The 21,713-nt window shown below is 38.1% G+C and overlaps 1 protein-coding gene across 1 annotated transcript in view; it reads right to left on the reverse strand.

Moving 5' to 3' along the window:
• Positions 1–957: 957 nt before the first annotated feature.
• LOC142151178 (venom factor-like) overlaps positions 958–21,713 on the reverse strand; it is a 172,695-nt gene continuing 151,939 nt past the window's right edge. Inside the window, exons 36-41 of the mRNA XM_075206544.1 lie at positions 12,169–12,274; positions 9,915–10,004; positions 8,046–8,129; positions 3,709–3,792; positions 2,032–2,170; positions 958–1,191 (exon numbers count right to left, since the gene is read on the reverse strand). Coding sequence (XP_075062645.1) covers positions 1,050–1,191; positions 2,032–2,170; positions 3,709–3,792; positions 8,046–8,129; positions 9,915–10,004; positions 12,169–12,274 — 645 coding nt within the window. The 3' untranslated portion in view covers positions 958–1,049. The remainder of the gene's footprint in view (positions 1,192–2,031; positions 2,171–3,708; positions 3,793–8,045; positions 8,130–9,914; positions 10,005–12,168; positions 12,275–21,713) is intronic.

Consider the following 21,713-nt stretch of genomic DNA (forward strand, 5'->3'; position numbering starts at 1 on the left):
TCCTAATACAACCTTGTTTTTTGGTATGAAGTTGATCCTCAGTGCTGTTGTGACGTATTCAACAGTATTCAGATATATCCAATGCTTTATATTTTTATGAAAATAAGGAAAAGTGAGAGCTTGGACAAAGAACTGAGCCAGTGTACAGCTTACTCCAACTGCCATCTGCATGCCACCATATTCCTGAACAGTCATGTTTTCCATTGGACAGATCTATTTTTCTGTGGGCAAAATGGTTATGACCTTTTGGATTGGACAATTGGGATCTATCTATCATAATAAACCTAGGCCCTGGTCATGTGTCATCCACACCTGCAAGCTGTATAAGGAAGAGGGAGGGATCAAGCATATAATTTATCAGAATAGTAATGTTTCATATACACACGTGTGTAAATCTACATTGAGATTTTTTTTTCAGAATTCATTTTGACTTTATTTGTCATATTAAACTTAATTTAATAACTCTGTATGTTCTTAACAAATCTATGTGCCAGATAAATTTGATTGTTATAACCACTAAATAATTAAATACAGGGAATTGCTTGGTTTGCAAAAACTGATAAATCTATCTTGGAACTGTGAGACAATTTCCTCAAAGAATCTGCTTTGAGAACAAATCTTAGAGGTGGCAGATCCGAGTAGTCAAATAGCAAGTGCAAAATAGTATTTTGAACAGTTTTAAATTATATTTAGACCATCAAGATGATTTTTTTTTTGTTCGATTAACTCTTTCACACCCACGTTATGCAGGCCCAGGTGAGTGCTGTATGTGACAACATGATAGCCCTAATTATTAACCAGCCAGTGAATTGCTTTCATTAACATAACTTACATTTCCCTGACATCTAAACTAAATGGTTGTCATTTGTTACAGTCTAACTGTGCTAATTTCACAGTGCTCAGAAATAACAATATGGGTTATACTATGCTGACGATGACAAAGAACAGAGACAGTCCAACAGAGATAAAGATTTAATGTTACGTAGGATATGACAAACGGATAAACTGACATATGTCTGTTGACATGAGTGAGTTTTCAGTCTGTGTTTTCAGTTTTGACAGCCAAAAGTCTCAAGTTCTTCAGACACTACAGATAAAGTGTCACAGAGCTGGTCATGTTCAGGAAGCTGACACTCTCTGTTATTCGGCCACCATTCGATCCAGGTTTCGCTCCCAATGATGTAGGTATAGCTGAGGAAATGTACAGAGAACTATAGACAACAGCCATAGCCATAAAATCAAAATATACAGCACAGTTGTCTTCTCTGAACTACAAGTACAGTTCAATAACATCTAGTTTTTCTCTGATAATGTTCATTGATGAAATAAAAAAACCTGTTAAACTGCCCTTCACTATAAAAACATCTTATTACTATCTACAATAATTAGAGCTTACACTTTGATTTCTATTGATTGTAAAGTTTAAGATGGCATAATTGAGTTTTGGTTTCTATTCTCTTCATCTGCAGTATGAAGCACACAAAGGATGCTGTTCCAAATTCCACCCCTGTCCACCTTGCTGTATTCACTGTATTTATGTTCCCTAGAAGCATACTTGCCAACTCTCCCGGAATGCCCGGGAGACTCCCGCATTTCGCGAGAGTCTCCCGGACTCCCAGGAGAGTGTGGCAATCTTCCTGATCTGCTAGTGAAGTGGGCAGAATTCGGTTCAAACGCCGCAATTCACTGGGAATCGCTGCATTTTGCTCATTACGTCACAGGGGGCGGGGCCAAAATGACGTGATTTTTGGAGCCCCGCCCCCTACATGCCCACCTCCCCCCAGGCAGCTCCTGGAAGAAAAATATAAAATGTTGGCAAGTATGCCCTAGAGTGAATTGCTTTGATTTTCAGTTAAGATTTTTTTCAAATTATCATGTTCAGAACAAGATTAATACGCTTGGATAAAAGTAATTTTCAGATTTTTAGTTTATTAGTTTATAACATTATTATTATGTCCACCCATCTAATATTTTCCCTTTAATTTGCCTTAATTTGCATGTACTGTACAATTTAAAAGCAGTCTCACTTACCCAAATGTCTCAGTTTGCCAAACATCCTTGGTTGTACCATACACAATATAATCGTGTCCTTTATTGAACTTTAACTTTTCTCTACATTTAATGTGACTGATGAAGGTGCGTTTGTTGCCCCGAGCATCTTCATCTGAACCTGTGACATATCGGATAAGATAGGAATTGAAGCAGCTCATCAGCTAATTATGATCCTAAATAACAAATCCTGCACTCCTACAGCTATCCTAATTATTGTACTCAGACAAGTAAAATACAATAAAATAGTATGATCAAAATAAGAAACCACAGATTTTTTTCTACCTTGGTTCTACCAAATTCACTGTACTGTCTTCCCACAGAATGATGTACTGTAAAGAATAAAAATGTATCTTTATTGTTTCAGAAATGTACATTCTATACATGCCGGCTTATGTGTTCCGATATATCCTTTGTCAGTCTCCGCACTCATCTTAGTTTAAAATGTTATCCTTCTGATTCACTTAAAAACAATGGGCCTGATTCATTAAGGATCTTAAATGAAGAGGTATCTTATTTCAGTCTCCTGGACAAGACCATGTTACAATGCAAAGGAGTGCAAACTAGTATTGTGTTTTGCACATAAGTTAAATACTGACTGTTTTTTCATGTAGCACACAAATATCAACTTTGAATTTCAGTGTACAAATAAGCTTTCAAGTATTTGTGTGCTACATGAAAAAACAGTCAGTAGTTAACTTATGTGCAAAACAGAAAACTAGTCTGCATCCCTTGCATTGTAACATGATTTTACCCAGGAGACTGAAAGAAGATACCTCTTCATTTAAGATCCTTAATGAATCAGGCCCCATATCACTTATGAAACTATTTTATTGCCTAATGCCCACAGATAATCTTCATAATGTCGCTATATTACCCACTTTCTTCAGGCTGTTAAATTTCATAAACATTGCAGCAACACACCCTTAGGCACTTTTTCATCACCCCCCCCCCCCCCCTCCGTTTCTACATCTCTCCCATACAGGTTGAAAGCTCTTTCTCTCTCCAGTGCTGGTCATTGTTTCTAACTGTATCTCTACCTCACTTAAATTTCATAGAATTACCTCTAAGATATAAAAATATTAATAGATGTCCAGCAAATGTTTCTTTAGCAAAGTGCCCTCCACATACTAATAGGACCAAGATACCGCCTAGTGCAGGTTACATTGTCCAGGCTTTGGTGCCAGAAGTCTATTTATTGGTGTCAAAGCTGTGTAGGCAAGACAGCAGCACCTGACTGAAGCACCAGTAAGAGGACACAGGAGTAATGTGTGTTCTGACTGGTTGTTGACAGAAGGCTCTGTGCAGTGCTGGACTTGATGAAATAATCACATGGATAAGATTGTTGTTTTGTTTATAAAATGTAATCAGTTATAAGATCATTTGTTAATAGATCTTTAGTCTAAAATTCACAGAACCATGCATTGTATGTGAGGGCACCTTTAGGACACCTGTGCAAATAATCTTGCACATAATTCTATATTTTGTTGTATTTTCAGCATATATTATTTCAGACTACAAAATGGCTGCCTCCACTGCGTGTAGACAGAAGGTAAACATTAGTCTTTTCCTGTCACTTGTAACAAACACACACATCATAGACATAACTTATATACAACACTCCTCTTACACATCAGAAGAAGCAGTAAATGACTTTACCTATCTTGAACACTTTATTAATTTGCATCACATATCGGTCATAGTCCTTTTCATACTGCGCCTCGAGCAGGTTCACCTTGTACACTACAGAGGTAATAAGACGATTTGTTAACTTGATGAATAAATTGTATGAGAATAGATCATCATCACCATTTATTAATATAGCGCCACTGATTCCGCAGCGCTGTACAGAGAACTCATTCACATCTGTCCCTGCCCCACTGAAGCTCACAGTCTAAATTCCCTAATATAGACACACACTCACACACAGACAGAGAGGGAGACAGACAGGTAGAGACTAGGGTCAATTTTGATAGTAGCCAATTAACCTACTAGTATGTTTTTGGAGTGTGGGAGGAAACCGGAGCACCCGGAGGAAACCCACGCAAACACAGGGAGAACATACAAACTCCACACAGATAAGGCCATGGTCGGGAATTGAATTCATGACCCCAGTGCTGTGAGGCAGAAGTGCTAACACTACGCCACCGTGCTGCCCTAATAGATGAAAATAAATATAAAAATGATAAAAGGGAAAGATGTTCATTATAAAGAAAACTAGGACATCACAGTAGATTATCAATCATAGGCACCTTGTCCCCATATAAGCAGCGATGGTGTGTCCTCAGGCTAGCCTTGGAGCATAAATGAAATATGAAGATAAATGAATTGTTCAGTGGGATTGAACAATTGCTCCTGAGGTTATTACTGAGGGCATATGAGACATTTATTTCAGCTCTATAATAAGTTACAACTTGAAATGTTTAAGTGACCCGGTGATGTTAAAATATGATGTAATTTATGTTTTCATTGTGAAATATTAATGTGGTGAAAATAAATAAATACCATTTTACAACATCCCTCCAGATTATTGGAACTTTTTTTTTTTTTTTTAAATAAGTTTTATTGAGGTTTTTAGCAACAAACACAGGTTACACATATGTATTTTCAGCAGTATTCATTTTGGATGGCGAGTGTTAGAGAGATTATAACATCATAAGAACGTAACATTAAGCCAAAGAAGATTAGGGGGTAAATGTATCAATATGCGGGTTCTTCAACACCCGCGTGTTCAGCCTCTTCCGCGATTAAATTTCAAGCGGCGCTGCATTGTAAAGGGAAGTTAACCCTTTACAATGCAGCGCCGCTTGAAATTTAATCGCGGAAGAGGCTGAACACGCGGGTGTTGAAGAACCCGTATATTAAAACATTTACCCCTAGATGTGTCAAAGAGTGCATATATTCCCATCTACGAAAGGTGGGTATAGCTGACCTGACATATAAAACACAAAGTCAGACAGGGGGGGGGGGGGTGGGTAAAACAAAGAAACATAAGGAAAGAATGGGGGATGGCATGATGCAAGTCATCATAATAGAAGGTCTACAGCATATACAGAGGAGATATAGAACATAGCCTAATCCAACAATCACAAGCGGCTGGTTCACCCCTGTAACCTAAAGATACATGTTTCAGACGGATGTACCCAAGGCCGCAAACTCTGGCGAATCTATAAAATTTAGTATATAGTATAATATGTTACAAAAGAGTCCATATCTGACAAATATAATTTATCCATGGACCTGTAATATTCTAATCTCCTAATCCGGTCACAAAATATTTGGTGGCGTGGTTGTTTTCCATCTCACAGGTATGACTGCCTTGGCGGCTGATATCACAAATTTTAACAGAGATTTTTTAAAGCAGGAAATAGGCATATCTACTTTATTGAGGAGCCAGTACACCGGGGTATCGGGAATAGCCTGGCCAAGCAACTTCCGTGTGAGGTCTATAACCTGCGACCAAAAGGGTTGTAGTATGGGGCAGTCCCACCAGATATGTAATAAAGATCCTGATCCTAAACTACACCTCCAGCAGGCACTAGACAGTCCGCAAAACATTCGGATTATTGGAACTTTTGCTGACATGTCTGAGATGCATTTCAAAATTATAAAAAGTGCCTCCAATTAATTAGTAAGTGTTCACAGATACTATTTGCTGGTAGGAGTGGCCTACTCAGGCAGTGTCTTGCCATGATGGCTGTGTGTCCTGAGGCAGTAGAGATGAGGAGAGAGCAAGGGTAGGAGGCAAACAGCTTAATATTTCACAAAGATTAAAGATTCTGAAACAGCCCCATCATTCCCCATAGATCTGATACTTACTGGTCACCGTTTGCAGAGTCTCTCAGTAGGCATCCAAACTACCCCCCAGACTGTGAGAGACAGAGGTCACTTCCTAGCAGCTTTTTGTCAGCACCTTGCAGGTGCAGCACTTGATTAGTCTGCTGTGAGACTGGGAGATACGAAGACCCAGGCTGGGACTTATGTATGGAGCCCACCATTCATAAACATTGCTGTGTGACTGGATCATATAGCAAACTAATCCATTTTGTTTGTTTGTTTTTTGTTTGTTTATTTTTTTGTTTTTGTGTTTTTACCTCTGGCAGGACTGAAATGCAATATGTAGATTTAACCTCATGTTTCCAATTCCCATTGTCCCATAGATTGTAATCTTGGGAGCAGGGCCTTCTCACCTCTTTGTCTATTTTACCCAGTTTGTTTATTCTGTGTTTGACCCCAATTGTAAAGCACTATGGAATTTGCTGTTGCTATATAAATAAATGTTGATGATCATGGTTCACTCTCCATATATAACTCCAGGGACCTTTACCAGTTTTCCTGAAGTTCCTTCCCATACAATACAATCTCCCTGGGGTTCTAGAGCATACAGGACAGAAAACATGGGACATATAGCTCTGCCATTCACCATTGGTTAGTGCTTCTGTCATTATATATATATATATATATATATATATATATATATATATATATATTTTTATATTTTATGAAAATGCTTCATGGAAAGAAGCATGAAATGTTACATACATGAAATAGATATTTCTACAGAGTCTATGCATTGTACATTACAGACTTTTGTAGCTGTGCAAGTAAAACAAATCAAGCTGAATGTTTGCAAATTGGGGTTACAGTTAATGTCAAGGTATATAGGGGTGGGAGATTGGGGCAGAAAATGAGACGAGAGGAGGCAGGTTGTACATCTTAATAGGCAAGAAATTATGTATGGTATAGTAGTGTTTCACTGATCAGATTAAATAGCACATATCTTTTTGCACTATATATCATCTAAAATTATATATTATATTTACATACTACACTATATGTATTTTATTTTTTTGCATGTCCTGTTCACTTTGTAGGCTGACACAATTAGTGGAACGTTCACATTTATATGCAATTATTTTTGTAGGAAATTGCCAATTAGTGGATTGATCAGGGTTTTTTTTGACATAAATGAAGGTAATGTGTTGTCCCAAGTTACATTGAGAATCTAGGCTTGATGTGGCGGATCTTAATTTGGATGGATCCGTAGTGAATTTTACTGAAAAGCGAGTGAAGGTGAGGGGTCAGAATGTCGGCAAAGTTTTTGTAATAAGAGACCGAAAAATCCATCAAGCCTGGGGCTTACCTGTCTTCTGGGCCTCCACAACCTGAGTAATGTCTCCTATTGGGATTTATCCACTGTGAAGGTTGTTCGCTTGATGGTATAACTTAGATAGATTAGCTTCAGCTGTATTATACGCATAGAGTATAACTATCTGTAATTGTTTTACCTATTTTTTTCCTGCTACCATTACCCCTACCCTATTATATATAAAAATACATTTTTACATATTTAACTTGTCCCAGACACTTTTATACATGGATATCAGCATCATATAAAGTGTCCCATGTGCTTTCAACTATTTCTAATTTTATGATTAAACTACTGTTTTGAAGGCAGTAGGGACCACACCAAAGTAGCAACTATAACATACATATACAGTACAAGTTAACCCGTGCAAGATACTCATGCATTCTAGTCAAATCAAACTACGTAAGGTGTTAAAAAGGTTCTTGTCATGCATTTGGGCCTAGCCCAGGCCTCCTCAGGGGAAGAGCGTTACTTCCCGACGCAAGCGCCCTTTTTTAACATAGTTTTGTCCACATGTCACCACCTCATGATTTTTCTCAATCACCTTATCCTTCATCTTCATCACCACATCCTTTATCAAGCTACTTAAGGTGTTAAAAACTCCCCACTGTCACCCCCCCCGGCAACCACCAACCACTCCCAACTGTCACTTCTCCTTCAAGAAATATATAGGTTAGTGTATAACTCTGCCCAGCAGGTGGCGCTGCCGCTTTTTTTTTTTCCCACACACGCCACTAGGCTTTTATATAGTAGATATACATGTCACTATAAATAAATCACTGAGCAGTAGATCGGCTAGCCAGGAGTCATTAATTGCATTCATAAGTCTAATAGTCATACATCTCACCATAGTCCATTCCTGCCTCACATGCTTTTGTCATTCGATCAAATGCAGTATGTTGTTTTTCATGATGTTTCATCAAGCAATTTCCTGTAAGACAGCAATGTCAGGATAAGAGATAAGTGAACACACCCTACATTACTAACTAAATCCACCCAATGACCAATGAAATTCAAGCAGACTTTTGGAAATGTTTATATAAGTTCTTTTTACATAATAGTGACATGTGCACCCAGAAGTACTTGTGGACTTAAGCTGTGGCAGGGTTTAGAAATTTTACTAATAACAGTAGATCACCTGAATGTATTTTAGTAGATTACATTGTTAGTGTTGAGCCCAATCTGTGTCACCTTCTAAACTCACTAAAGGTCTGTCTTTATTGGATGTAGAACAGTGTTTCTCAACTCCAGTCCTCAGGACCCCCTAGCAGTACATGTTTTCCCTATCTCCTTGCTGGAGCACAGGTGTAGTCATTACTGACTGACACAGTGTAGCAGGTGGTATAATTATTTCACTGGTCACCTGGCAATCCTGCACTGTCAGTGGGTCCTGAGGACTGGAGTTGAGAAACACTAATGTAGAAGGACAGGCCAGGAAAGATAAAGTTGCCGTTTGGACTCTGAGGGGGGTATTTAATTGTTAGCGTTAACGCTAAAAAACGAGCGCTCAAAAAATATTACCGTTTATACGGTAATATTGCGCGCGAAAAGCGTTAATACGGTAGTTTACTCGCGGAATTTCAGGGAGCGGCGAGCTGAAATTCCGCGGGTAATTACCGTATTAACGCTAAGATTTTTTGAGCGCTCGTTTGAGAGCGTTAACGCTAACAATTGAATACAATTAGACAGGTTCATAACCCACTTGTGTGCCCTACAGGCATCAACAGCAGGTTATTCATCAACTGTCTCACCTGGCACCTAAGAGCTTGTTGTGACAAAGGAATTTAGTCAAAGAGACTCATCGCTGTTTCTCCAGTGTTCGCCATGCTGCTGCTTTATTAGACATTATATAAAGGTGAACCACACTCTGAAGCTTCTTCTTAGATTTTTAGATGCCCTGGACAGATTTAAAAAAAAGTAGTTGCTGCCTCTTTTTGTTTTAAAGGAGGTGGTGGAAAGGATGGCTTTCTTATTACCTGATGAGTATTTTTGTAAAGAGAACTTTGCAAATCACATGATCCTTATAGGACTACGTTACATTCTTGGTATTTCTTAGCAGTCCCAAGCAAACATTCTAAACTACTGTGGGAGGCAGTGATTGTGACACTGAAGATAAATGGGGAAATGTTACAGGAAATTTGGGGGATCTATCAACTCATCACCACTTTGAAGAAGCACAGTAGTATGTGCTTACAGATAAATAAGTAAGGAGAAATTTCTGGGACCTGTAGCTTGACAAGGCTGATTCTCTCCCTGTCAATACATTAGTTGAGTCACTAATCTCACATATCCTTTAAGAATTGGTACACTTATTTTATTTTTTCAGGACATGATGATGCTCCACACAGGGCCAATCATCAAGAGGATACTGCTCCTACTACCACCTCTGTTCTATACAATGCACCCTGGACCTTTCTTGTGTTGGCTGTAAACCATCTGTGTTTGGATTCAAGCAGAATTTGGATGCCCAAGTTGCATTTTGTATGTTTTTTCTCTTTTTGTTTTAGTTTGTTAAAGTGCATTTGTCATGTTTCCAGTTTTCATTTCCTGCTTTCTGGGATGTCTTCAGTTTTGAAGTAGAATGGGGAAATAAAAATTTGGCTGGCAGACGCTGCCACGGAACATGGGGACATTTTTCTATCTCTGTTTCAAGTAGGCAACATGATACTAAAAAAGAACACCAGGCACAAAGTCCATTGTATTTATTGTGACTTACCCTCAGAACATTGACACACTTCTCCCTGGCATAACCGACCCAGCAAACTGTCACCTTCATCTTTGTGGTAGAACTTAGTACAGCGACTTTCTGTGAGAAGAGAAACTCATGTTACTTTCGAAGAGAAAGTTGTTGAATGTAATCTACATAATTAATATAATCATTGCTTCACTGCACTACTACTTAAAGTGAAAGCATCACTAATTTACACCTGCTTTACAATCTGCCTTTACAAATTATAAGGTGCTTTGATTTTGGAGAGGTGGAAAAATCTTAAGAGGCGCAATGTGCAAAAATGTAACTGTCACATCAAAGTTCAACCTCCTATTACTTTACTACCAGCCCTTTAGTTTCATCTTCATTTCCTACATCTCTGGGATGCCTTCAGATTTGAAGCCGCCCAACATGGGGAACAAATTCCTGCCTCTGTTTCCAGCAGGCAGCATTATACTACAAAAGAGCAACATGCCAAACAAATAAACTTTTCATTCTTCTCCTAAACCCTGCTTGCTTTAGCTTCATATATGGCTGATATTAATCATGAGTTTGTGGGGATATGAGGATTGTCTTTTTTACAATTGCCAATTTTGTGTGTACCATTGTATTACAATTTTCATAGTGTGCTTGGGAAATGAGCACTGAAAACTTGTTTCTGCAACCTGCACAACAACAAGGTATATGAATATGACAGACAGCAGGCTACGGGGAAGCAGTAACAAAAGGAAACATATATAAAAAATATATAATTTACTTGTTAATACTTGCGCATGCATTGTGCTCCTCCTAGTCAGAAGTAGAGCAATGACACCTGCCATCCAATTGATGATAGGACCTGGCAGATGGCGCCTCAAGTATAGTTGGTTGTCATGTAATGGCAATCAGATTCCTTTCCTTGTATTACCTAGCAGCAGATGCCTGGCAAATAGTTCATTAGAATCTACTGCGCTAGTGAAGCTAATCTAATTAGCTTGGTCTTTCCTTATTAGCCCCTCTGGAATTAAAAAATGCTTCCTATTTTTCAGCTATGCTGGTGATAGTCTCTCTGTTTGAGCTAGTGTACTGTTTGGAATTGTGGCATGCCTGTTTCTGGATTTGCTATTAAACTTTTTCAGCATGTTAACCATTTGTTGCATTGAACTTTGAAGGCCCTGACTTGTTTTATTCTGATTTATTCTATTGAATGCGGCCAGCCCTGAACTCAGCTTGTCTTTCATCATCATCATCATCATCACCATTTATTTATATAGTGCCACTGACTCCACAGCACTGTACAAAGAACTCATTTGCATCAGTCCCTGCTCCATTGGAGCTTGCAGTCTAAATTCCCTAACACACAGACAGACAGAGAGCGATAGACTAGGGTCAATTTTGAAAGCAGCCAATTAACCAACTAGTATGTTTTTGGAATCATGCCTTTGTACTCAGCCTGCCCTGGTCTTTGGCCTGTGTTTTCGACTTATCCTGATATTGTTTCAGTAGTTTGCTACCTCCTTCAGTGTCCTGTCCACCCCATCAGCAGTATTGTGTTTTACAAACTACTTCTACTCCCACAAGTTAAGACATTGGGACAACCAATTACGGTGAAACATATATTCTGCCTTGGAAAGGGGCTGCTATAGTCAAAGACCTCATGAAGTGGTTCCAGTATTTTGTTATCCCTTCCAATATTGCCCATAACTATGATTTCTCTTGAACTAGGTAAATTTAAGCAAAGTAAATTTTTGAGGTCACACTGATGTTAAAGTGGACCCAGTACTTATAGACAGCAGGGGTAGCCATTCTGTGGGCTGAATCAATAACCATGAGTATGCAGTATATTGAAAGTGAATTAATAGGTAATGTTCCTATGAACATTGGTTTAGATCCAACAAAAAATCTCTACTACTTGCGTGTGTTGGTGAGGAGTTCACTTTAATACATATAGGGATGTCTCAGCCCCATATGATGCCTGAGGCACGTGCCGGCCACCTCTCCAGGCCAACAATATTTGCATTAATGAGGAGGCACATAAATATTTATATATATATATATATATATATATATCCCATAACTCTTTCCTGTTATCACCTCATGAGGAGCATGCTGGTAGCCAAGAATGTACAAGATGATTGAGTATCCACCCTCCTTCATATTGCCTCTACATCTGGTGCAAGAAGGACATATATGGCCATATACTTATACCCACCATAATACCTGGTTGTCCCCAGGCTGAAAATGTCAGCCCATCCCTGGTAGGTGTTATTTTACAGTTTACCTGGTGTGTAATAGTCATAGACTGTGACTGATCCAGGCTGGATAAGCCCCACATTAAAGTATTGGTGAGCATTGAACTTCAGACATTCCTCCTCAGTATGAGAGATCTGAAAAGGAAAAAACAAGACATTTCATAGAAAACATGAAATTAATGTCAGATAGTATTGATCTTATCCCTGGTAAAAACAGAAACATCCCTTAATAGGCATGACAGTAAATCCACATTATTTGAAGTAGTGAGGAAATATATGCTACAGCAATATAAAAAATGTAAGTACTATGGCTGGGTGGAAGCAATGTATGAAGGTTTATACTTGTGAGGACTGTGCGTCCGGTTGGGTCTGTCCACAAATCAACTAGACAATTCTTTACAACCAAACAGTGGTTTATTCAACAGATGGCTGTGACAGAATGGACCACCTATGCCACCCTGTCTATTGTTGCTTGGAACCAGCTGGACATACTTTGACACCATCCCCTTTCATTATTCTGAATATACCCCTCCTCCCGCAGTAGAAAGCGCCTGCTGCCACCACTGGACTCCTTAATGGCGCCCAAAACCACGTTCCTTCTGGGTAACTGTTGTTGCTAGTGTACTCCCATGCTGGTACACTTGGGCTGATACCCCTGACTGCTTACTATGGATCAGGGTGTTGTGGATCAATCCCCCCTGGCCTATCACACTGGCCAGTGCTGCTGGGTAGCGGCGGAGCGGTGGTACTAGAAAACTGGGTCCAAACCTCAGAAACAGCCGGAGGACGGATTAGATTTAATGTCTAATCTGTAGGTCACAGGATTACAGCAATATTGAAGAAGTTGTTAAGCAAGGTCTTGAAGCAAAGAGTGATGTTTCTTTGACTCAAGTGTCCTGACAAGGACAATTCCACTGATTAAAAGGTATCAGTGGTCAGTTCAGATGGAACATCAGAATGATACATTTCAGTTTACAAGGGCTATCTTTTTATACAGTTTTAGACACAGTCTTGCAGGCTATTTTTAGAATCGGGATGCAATTTGTTTACCCAAACATGGATTTACATGCAATGCAAAGGTAACAATTTTTACTTATCTGTTATATCCTAAAACCTTGCTGTGATTCCTTGCATCTTATTTTGGACACAGTGGACATCTGACAGCAAGTCTAATTATCCCTTCCTTTCCCTTAAGGAGTATTGAACACTCACATCAAAAGGTCTAATAAACATGAGATAAGCATGGGTGCTTACTTCCAACAGTTGCAGAATACACATTTCCTCCAAAGAAAAGAATTCCCCAAGAAAAGTTGCGAACCCCAAACAAGGCATTTCCTTACACCAATATGTACAAAAGACTTTCTAAACAAAGGCTTATTGTATCAGATATATACATCAGAAATTATGCATTTCCTTGTAATATTATCTGTGTAAATAATTTCTAACAGTGTAACTATAAATAACAAAAGATACATTAATTTCTCCATCCTGTTTTATACAAGGTCATTAATCATTAGCGGAGGAAAACTCCAGCAGCGCTTAATATATTATTATTAAAGCCCTCAACAATATTTTTCTTAATATAGTACTAGCTTTTGATAACTGCATGCAACCTACACCCCCAATTTATTATGCAACCTTCCAAATTTAGTCCGTGAGGTGCAGTCTTTTCAGCTATCTGTCTCACTAAAAGAGGTTGAAGGTCTCCACCAGTTGGACATCAGAAAAATTTCTGGTGCCAACACAATCCATGCCCCTTAAAGTTTGCCTATCATGCCAAGGCCTATTACGCATCTATTTAACTTATCCCTTTTTCAAGGGACTCTCCCCAAACTTTCAAAAAATACACATGCAATTCCAATGTTTGAATGTGATTTAAACAATTACAGGTTCTAATGAGAGTTTTGATAGCACAGTGAGACACTTTTATTTTCCTTGGCTATTGACACATATGGTTCTTATTAGTCGTTCTTTACCTTGTACTAAGGGGTTTACAATTTGGCAGGTTGGAGGAACATATCTTGTTATAGCTTTAAGGGAAAAGCACCTGCTATAGATGAAAAGCATTAGTGTCCTGGAATACTGGCATGCCAGAACAGGTCTGAGAGGTTAACATTATAGGCTGTTAAAAAAGAGTATAACATTTTACATTTTTCAATTAAATGGAAGTTACTCTCTGTCCCCACTTGTCCAAACAGGGAGTCATTAAGCAAGTTTTATACTATCATCATCATCATAACCATTTATTTATATAGCGCCACTGATTCTGCAGCGCTGTACAGAGAACTAATTCACATCAGTCCCTGCCCCATTGGAGCTTACAGTCTAAATTCCCTAACACACACACATAAAGAGAGAGAGAGAGAGACTAGGGTCCCTTAGATTGTACGCTCCTTCGAGCAGGGTCTTCTCTCCTCCTGTCTTCACCACTTTTACTCTGCTCGCCAGCAACCTAGCCTTACTCCTTGAGGACCCTCTTCCCCCATCCCCTCTCGCTTCCTCCTCTTCCCCTGGGGGTCTCCCTCTAATCCGTGCCCTCCCTCCTTGGTGCCGTTGTTGGCTGACCTTTCCGCCGCCCCTCTAGCTGTGCCTTGAGCTCACTGAGTTACTGTGATTATTGTTTACTGTTCTATGCCGTCTCTCCTCGTATTGTTATTTTGTTTGTCTCTGTACGGCGCCGCGGACACCTAGTGGCGCCTTATGAATAAAAATTAATAATAATAAATAATAATAGGGTCAATTTTGATAGCAGCCAATTAACCTACTTGTATGTTTTTGGAGTGTGGGAGGAAACCAGAGCACCCGAAGAAAACCCACACAAACACGGGGAGAACATACAAACTCCACACACATAAGGCCAGGGTCAGGAATTGAACTCATGACCCCAGCAGAAGTGCTAACCACTTAGCCACCGTGCTGCCCCACTAAAGAACTTTTAGTATAAAAGGTATACTAAAATAATACTATGATATAAATTGTTTAACATGGGAAACATATGTAAAATAGATAATTGTGTTTTGAAAAATTGATTTTGTATGTGATATTGTTAGTGACTTGAATGATTAGAAAATGATTGCTTAAAAAGTGTTGGATTGTAAGTGTACTTAGAATGTGAAATTGAAAGTAATAAGTTAAGTAAGTTTATTATTGGAAATTGTTACAATTGTTAAGTAATTGGGAAAAATAGTTTAAATTATATTGTTTGGTTACTTGGGAAAGATTACATCGTACTTGTAAAGACTGTTTGGAAGGTGTGTTTCTGGTTTAAAGATGGCTATATTGAAGTAATGCCCTTTAGATCTGGAGAAATTGAGTTCATGGGATGATAGCTATATAATCACGATTATTGGACAAATAGACTCCCGTCTGAGATAAATAATATCTGTGTTGTAACGGTAAAAGCTTCCATGTGAGATAGGTGTAATGTGGACAATGTGTAAAGGTTGCTAGACAAAGAGATGTTTGCAGTAGACTTATAAGTATTGTAATGTTATTTTTGAAGTTTTAGCGCTAGATTTAAACTGAAAATCGGCGGTTTCACCAAAGATGGAGTTTGCAAAACGGCTGCAAAACTACCATCCAAACGGCCAAAATAAAAGAGATGGTTGTGAGTGGCGAGATTGCTCAAATTGAATGCTATTTTAAGCTAATTTGCCATTGACGTTCAAATTATTATGGCAATCATTATCTATTGATTAAGGGGCAAACTGATTTAACATTAACTTATGGGGGATTTAATTTTTTTTTTTCTTAAGGGGACACTATTATTGCATTATATTATGGGGGAAATGTGAATATATGATCATTTTAATTGAATCATTTTAATGGTGGATATATTTTTTTTATGTTGCACAATTTGGCATTACATAGTGCCAGAATAATATAATAATTAAATAATTTTGTCCCCTTAATATAATTAAAAAAAAATCCCCCACAAGTTAATATTAATTAAGTTTTGCCCCTTAATTAATAAATTTACCCCAATAATTTAAATGTTAATAGTGCTTTCTCCCACCGGTCGGCTAACTCTCTTTCTCATCCCTTCTTCCCTTCTCCCCCTTCCTCGACTCCGTCTCCGTTTCTCCCGTCTCTCCGTCTCATCCATGTGTCTGTCTGTCTTCCCCTCCCTTTAGATTGTTCGCTCCTTTGAGCAGGGCTCTCCTACCTCCTGTTTCCATCACTTTTAACTGCGCTCTCCAGCTACTCAGCTCACCTCCTCTCGGTCCCTCTGCCCTCTCTCTCCTCTCGCTTCTCTCCGCTCCCCTCAGTGACTCTCAACCTGTCATCCGTGCCCACCCTCTTGGGCCATAGTTACCTGCCTATACTCACTTTTCCCATCCCTACCTCTCTTTCATGCTGTGCCTGAGCCCCCAGAGTTATAGTGCTTACTGTTACTTGTACTGTGCTGTTTCACCTTGTACTGTGCCATTGTTTGTCCTTGTATGGTGCTACGGATACTTTGTGGCGCTCTATAAATAAAAAATTAATAATAATAATAATAATAATAATAATGTTCTGAATGGCAAAATAGCTAAAAGAGCATGTTTGAGCTGTCAAGCCATTCAGAAGCAGGTATTAAAACTTTCCTGTCCTATCTTTTGGATGGTGGTTTTGATGGCGGTTTGCACCACTTAACCGTTGACGAACTGGATTCTTAGTAAATATAGTCCTTGGGTCATTCCATGTCAGTTCAACCAGGATTGTCCACCACCCATCTCAGATTTCTACGAAAAAAATTTAGTTAAGAGAGGATGTCAAAACAACTATTTCTGCCAAATATCTCGACTGTCTGACAATTAGTTGATTATATATTGATTTTTCAATTTATTAAATAATTTACTAATCGCGGCTTCTTTATCCAGTTTATTTGAAGTATTACCGGTGTTTATTAAGGAATCAACACTAGTTTGGACCCCTAAGGTAACTCTTCCTCCCGAATCCAAAAATCCAAACCAAATTATTTTATCTGCCTCATGTTTTGCGTTACGGCAAAAACACACGTTTTTTAAATATCATTAAAAACACTAGATTTAATTGACATTAGGGATCCCGTTTTTTGGGGGGTGTTTAAAAAAGGTATAAATTACTACCACAAAAAAAATCAGCCGGGTACTCTCTTTCATAGTGGAGAAAAAAAATAATGAAGTTGATGCTCGATTACTGCTGTACAGCATACATAATTTACACATTGTTAACAACCATACCAAAAAAAGTGAACTAAACTGAGGCAATGGGATAAACCTCCCATACAGGAAATGAAACAAACAAACTGATGGGAAGGGGATTCCCTTTACAGAGACCAAAACTGAAACTTTCTAGAGAAAGAGAGAGGGAGACACAGAAAGAGTGAATCATGGCAGCTGCTCATTTGGTAGTCTTTTAAATACGGACTGCCATATTACTATTTACTCAAAAGTCATTGGATTACATAGCTGGGGCCACTTTACAGATGAAGAAAAAGAACTTTTGATTCTGAGAACTGAAGATTCAAATGCAGTAACCAATGATCCTGGAACCCCAGTCTGCTAACATCATGAAAAGCTTTTGCCGCTAAGATAAGAAGAATTTCAGGAAACATGCTGTAATTCTTTTTTGGACAAGAAGGAAAGAAAAGAAGTGTATAGAAGGGGCACTCCGATTAGGTCTATAATAAAATAAATCTTTATTGGATATGCATTAAAAAATGTTCTGGTTAAACAGGAGCGAAATATTTAAAAATACACATATAAGACAAACAAGTGTGGAGGTGAATTAAAATGCAAATACAATTTGCATTGCCTCTGCTATCTATCAGAATGTGCCTTTCTAAGTGCAAAGATCCCAGCCTGAGTAAATGCTCCAAAGTTGTAATAATTATCATATGAGGTCACAAGAGCCAAAAGGTGATTCTAATAATATTATTAGGTAGTGTAGCCCAATAATAGTGGCATAAATAAGTTCCCTACGATCACAAATATAAGGGAAATCCCTGCCTGAATAGGTAACTTGGAGCGATCAGTGAGAGATATTATGCTACCTATCAAACTGCCCCATAATAAGTGCAAAAATCGAGTAGATACTAAAAAATTTAGGATGGTTGCCATATAAAGTTTGAAAAACCCAAGGTATTTCTAGTAGTATTAGGTAATATAGCCCAATAGCATTGGCATCAAAAAATGAATGAAGAGACAAAGTATTATTAAGTCCCCTATGATCGCGGGTATATGTGAAAATCCCTGCCTAAGTAGGTAACTGAGGAGCAATCATAGGGAGAAAGGTGCAAGCTGGATGATGAGGATAGCGAGACAAAACACCAACGTGCGTTTCGCTTTGTAGCTTTTTCAAGCCTGACTGTTTTTTCATGTAGCACACAAATATCAAATTTAAATTTTAGTGTACAAATAAGCTATGACGTATTTGTGTGCTACATGCAAAAACAGTCAGTATTTAACTTATGTGCAAAACAGAATACTAATTTACACTCCTTGCATTGTAACATGGTTTTGTCCAGGAGACTTAAATAAGAAGTTTCTCAAGTTAAGATCCTTAATGAATCAGGCCCAAGATGTGCTGATACACTTAATGAAACCAATCAACAAATGTGCTGTCCTGGCCTTCAAGAGATAAGTGTTTTGTTCCTTTTATTCACGTCCTCTGTGTAACGGAAGTGCCTCCTATCCAAGGAAGTACTGGAAGGCAGTATACACTTTCTGCTGACACTTTAAGGAAAATTACAGACCGTTACAAACAAGGCAAAAATAATGAGATTGTTGACTCAACTTCAGTTAAGGGCTTAAGTTATGTTAAAGGTTTTAAATTTCATAATTTCTTGTGATAATTATGTATGCGGTACAAGAATAATCGAACATCAACATTAACTTCATTATTTTTTTTCTCCACCATGAAACAGAGGACCCTGCTGATTTTTTTGTGATAGTAATATATACCTTTTTTAAACACCCACCCAAAAAATGGAATCCCTAATGTCAAATGTAATGTGGTCTCAGCTATGTAATCCAATGGTTTTTGAGTAAATCGTAATATGACAGTCTGTATGTAAAAGACTACCAAATGAGCAGCTGCCATGATTGTCTCTTTCTGTGTCTCCCGCTCTCTCTCTGGAAAGTTTCAGTTTTGGTCTCTCTAAAGGGAATCCCCTTCCCATCAGTTTCTGTTTGTTTTATTTCCTTGTATGGGAGTTTTATCCCATTGCTTCAGTTTAGTTCACTTTTTTGGTATGGTTTTTAACAATATGTAAATTATGTATGCTGTACAGCAGTAATCGAGCATCAACTTCATTATTTTTTTTCTCCACTATGAAACAGAGTACCCGGCTGATTTTTTTTGTGGTAGTAATTTATACCTTTTTTAAACACCCCCGCCCCCCAAAAAAAAAAAATGGGATCCCTAATGTCAATAGAATCTAGCGTTTTTAATGATATTCGAAATTCGTGCATTTTTTCCGTAACGCAAAACATGAGGCAGATAAAGTAATTTGGTTTGGATTTTTGGATTCGGGAGGAAGAGTTACCTTAGGAGTCAAAATTTTGTGTCGATTCCTTAATAAACACCTGTAATACTTCAAATAAACTGGATAAAGAAGCCGCGATTAGTAAATTATTTAATAAATTGAAAAATCAATATATAATCAACTAATTGTCAGACAATCGACATATTTGGCAGAAATTGTTATTTTGACATCCTCTCTTAACTAAAACATTTTCAAAAAAATCTGAGAAGGGTGGTGGACAAATCATGTTTTTTTGGGTGATCTGACGTGGAATGACACCCTTAGTATTTTAGTTGACTACGACATTGCCTTATTGTATATTGCATAAGTGCATCAATCCCCTCCACACGCCAGTCCCTCCCTGAAATCGTAAGGTGTAGTAAGTGTCCTCTGCACTCCAAGTCCACTCGGTAGTAGCTGCGTTCTTTGGCGTATAATACGGTTCTGGGCATATACAGCGTAAAATACAATACACATAAAATCAGCAGATAAGCTCCTTAATGATTCAGGCCCATTATTTCTACATTCACATAATCATACATACACATATAGTGCTACATGTTAATTTACTAACAGTTTCCTCCCACACTCCAAAAACAGAGCAGTAGGTTAATTTGCAGCTACCAAATTGACCCTACTCTGTGTGTGTGTGTGTGTGTGTATGTGTTAGGGAATTCAGACTGTAAGCTCCACTGGAGCAGGGACTAGTGGTGCCATATAAATAGCTGATGATGATGAATATCTTAAATAAGACTTTGTGATTTTGTAGAAAATCTTTTATGAAATGTATTATACTGTCCTTACCAGAGTAAATTGTGCTGATATTGAAATAGAGCTGGATTTAAACTAGAACCTACTCTTTATGAGTGGTAATATATTATTAAGATAGGTACTCATTGGTCATTTGCATATTAGCATATTTCATTCACTATTGGACCCTCATGCTAACAGAGAGCAATAACAGACTCAGAAAATAGCACAGTTTTATGCACCCTTTTACAGCTGTAAATTTAGGGAATAATCGTTGGGCATAGATTTATAAATGACAATCTCTAATTACTTAAACAGGTTAACATATTGTAAGGGCAGGATGGATGAGAGCAATTGCTTGGCAGCAGAGGTCAAAAGGAACAAGAGTCATTCATCCCGATACACTTACAAGCCCAAGAATTTACTGATGTGATCCACAAAAGCCAGGACTGGTTGTAGTGGGGCCAGAATATTAAGATGAATCAGACCATCATACACATATAACAAGATGTGTTCTTCAATCCCACTAAATAATGAACAAGTTGAAGAACAATTCATGAGAGCCTGTAAAAGTAATAAGGTAGAGCATATGGGTACCTCTTTTTCCCCTAATACATAATACTTCTAGAAACATTTGTGAATGCCCAACTGAAATCTGTCATATGTATAAATTACAATAATCTGCTAAACCCATTTTGGTTTGTGAACTGAACATAGTGCCAGGTAGCAAATTACTGGCAGCATGAACATAGATACAGATCTATGTAAGGCCTTCAAAATTGTTGACTACAGTCTTCTTCATTCTTTATTGAAAGCTAATTGCTTAGCTTCCACCTCCTCACATTAGTTGCATAGTTACTTTCTTGTGGGTCAATGTCAAATGTGATCTCTCCCCTTTAAATCTGCTAAAACTTAGCATCCCACAGGCATCCATCATGAGGTCTGTAGTACTTGGCATCTACATCAACAATATAGAAGACATTACTGACATGTTCACCTATAAATATATATATATATATATATATATATATATATATATATATATATTAGAGATTGTCATTTAGTGAACAATGTACTGAAGGGGGTATTGTGAGTATGAAAGATCCCATCTAGTAGTCAGAAGACACATAACATATGATATATGTGGCATATTGTGTGTATAACTTTCTTCTCTACCAACTTGGTATAATAAACTTATATTAGATAAATCGTCACTACCAACGCCTTTTTTCTTACATGGCTATCCTTGCTCCTTAGGAGAATTGTCTTACACAGGGTTAGGAAACGCTGGTCCTCACCTTTATAAATACACACACAAAACACAAACAAATTTAG

The sequence above is a fragment of the Mixophyes fleayi genome, chromosome 4 (assembly GCF_038048845.1).
Source record: "Mixophyes fleayi isolate aMixFle1 chromosome 4, aMixFle1.hap1, whole genome shotgun sequence".
Taxonomy (NCBI): domain Eukaryota; kingdom Metazoa; phylum Chordata; class Amphibia; order Anura; family Limnodynastidae; genus Mixophyes; species Mixophyes fleayi.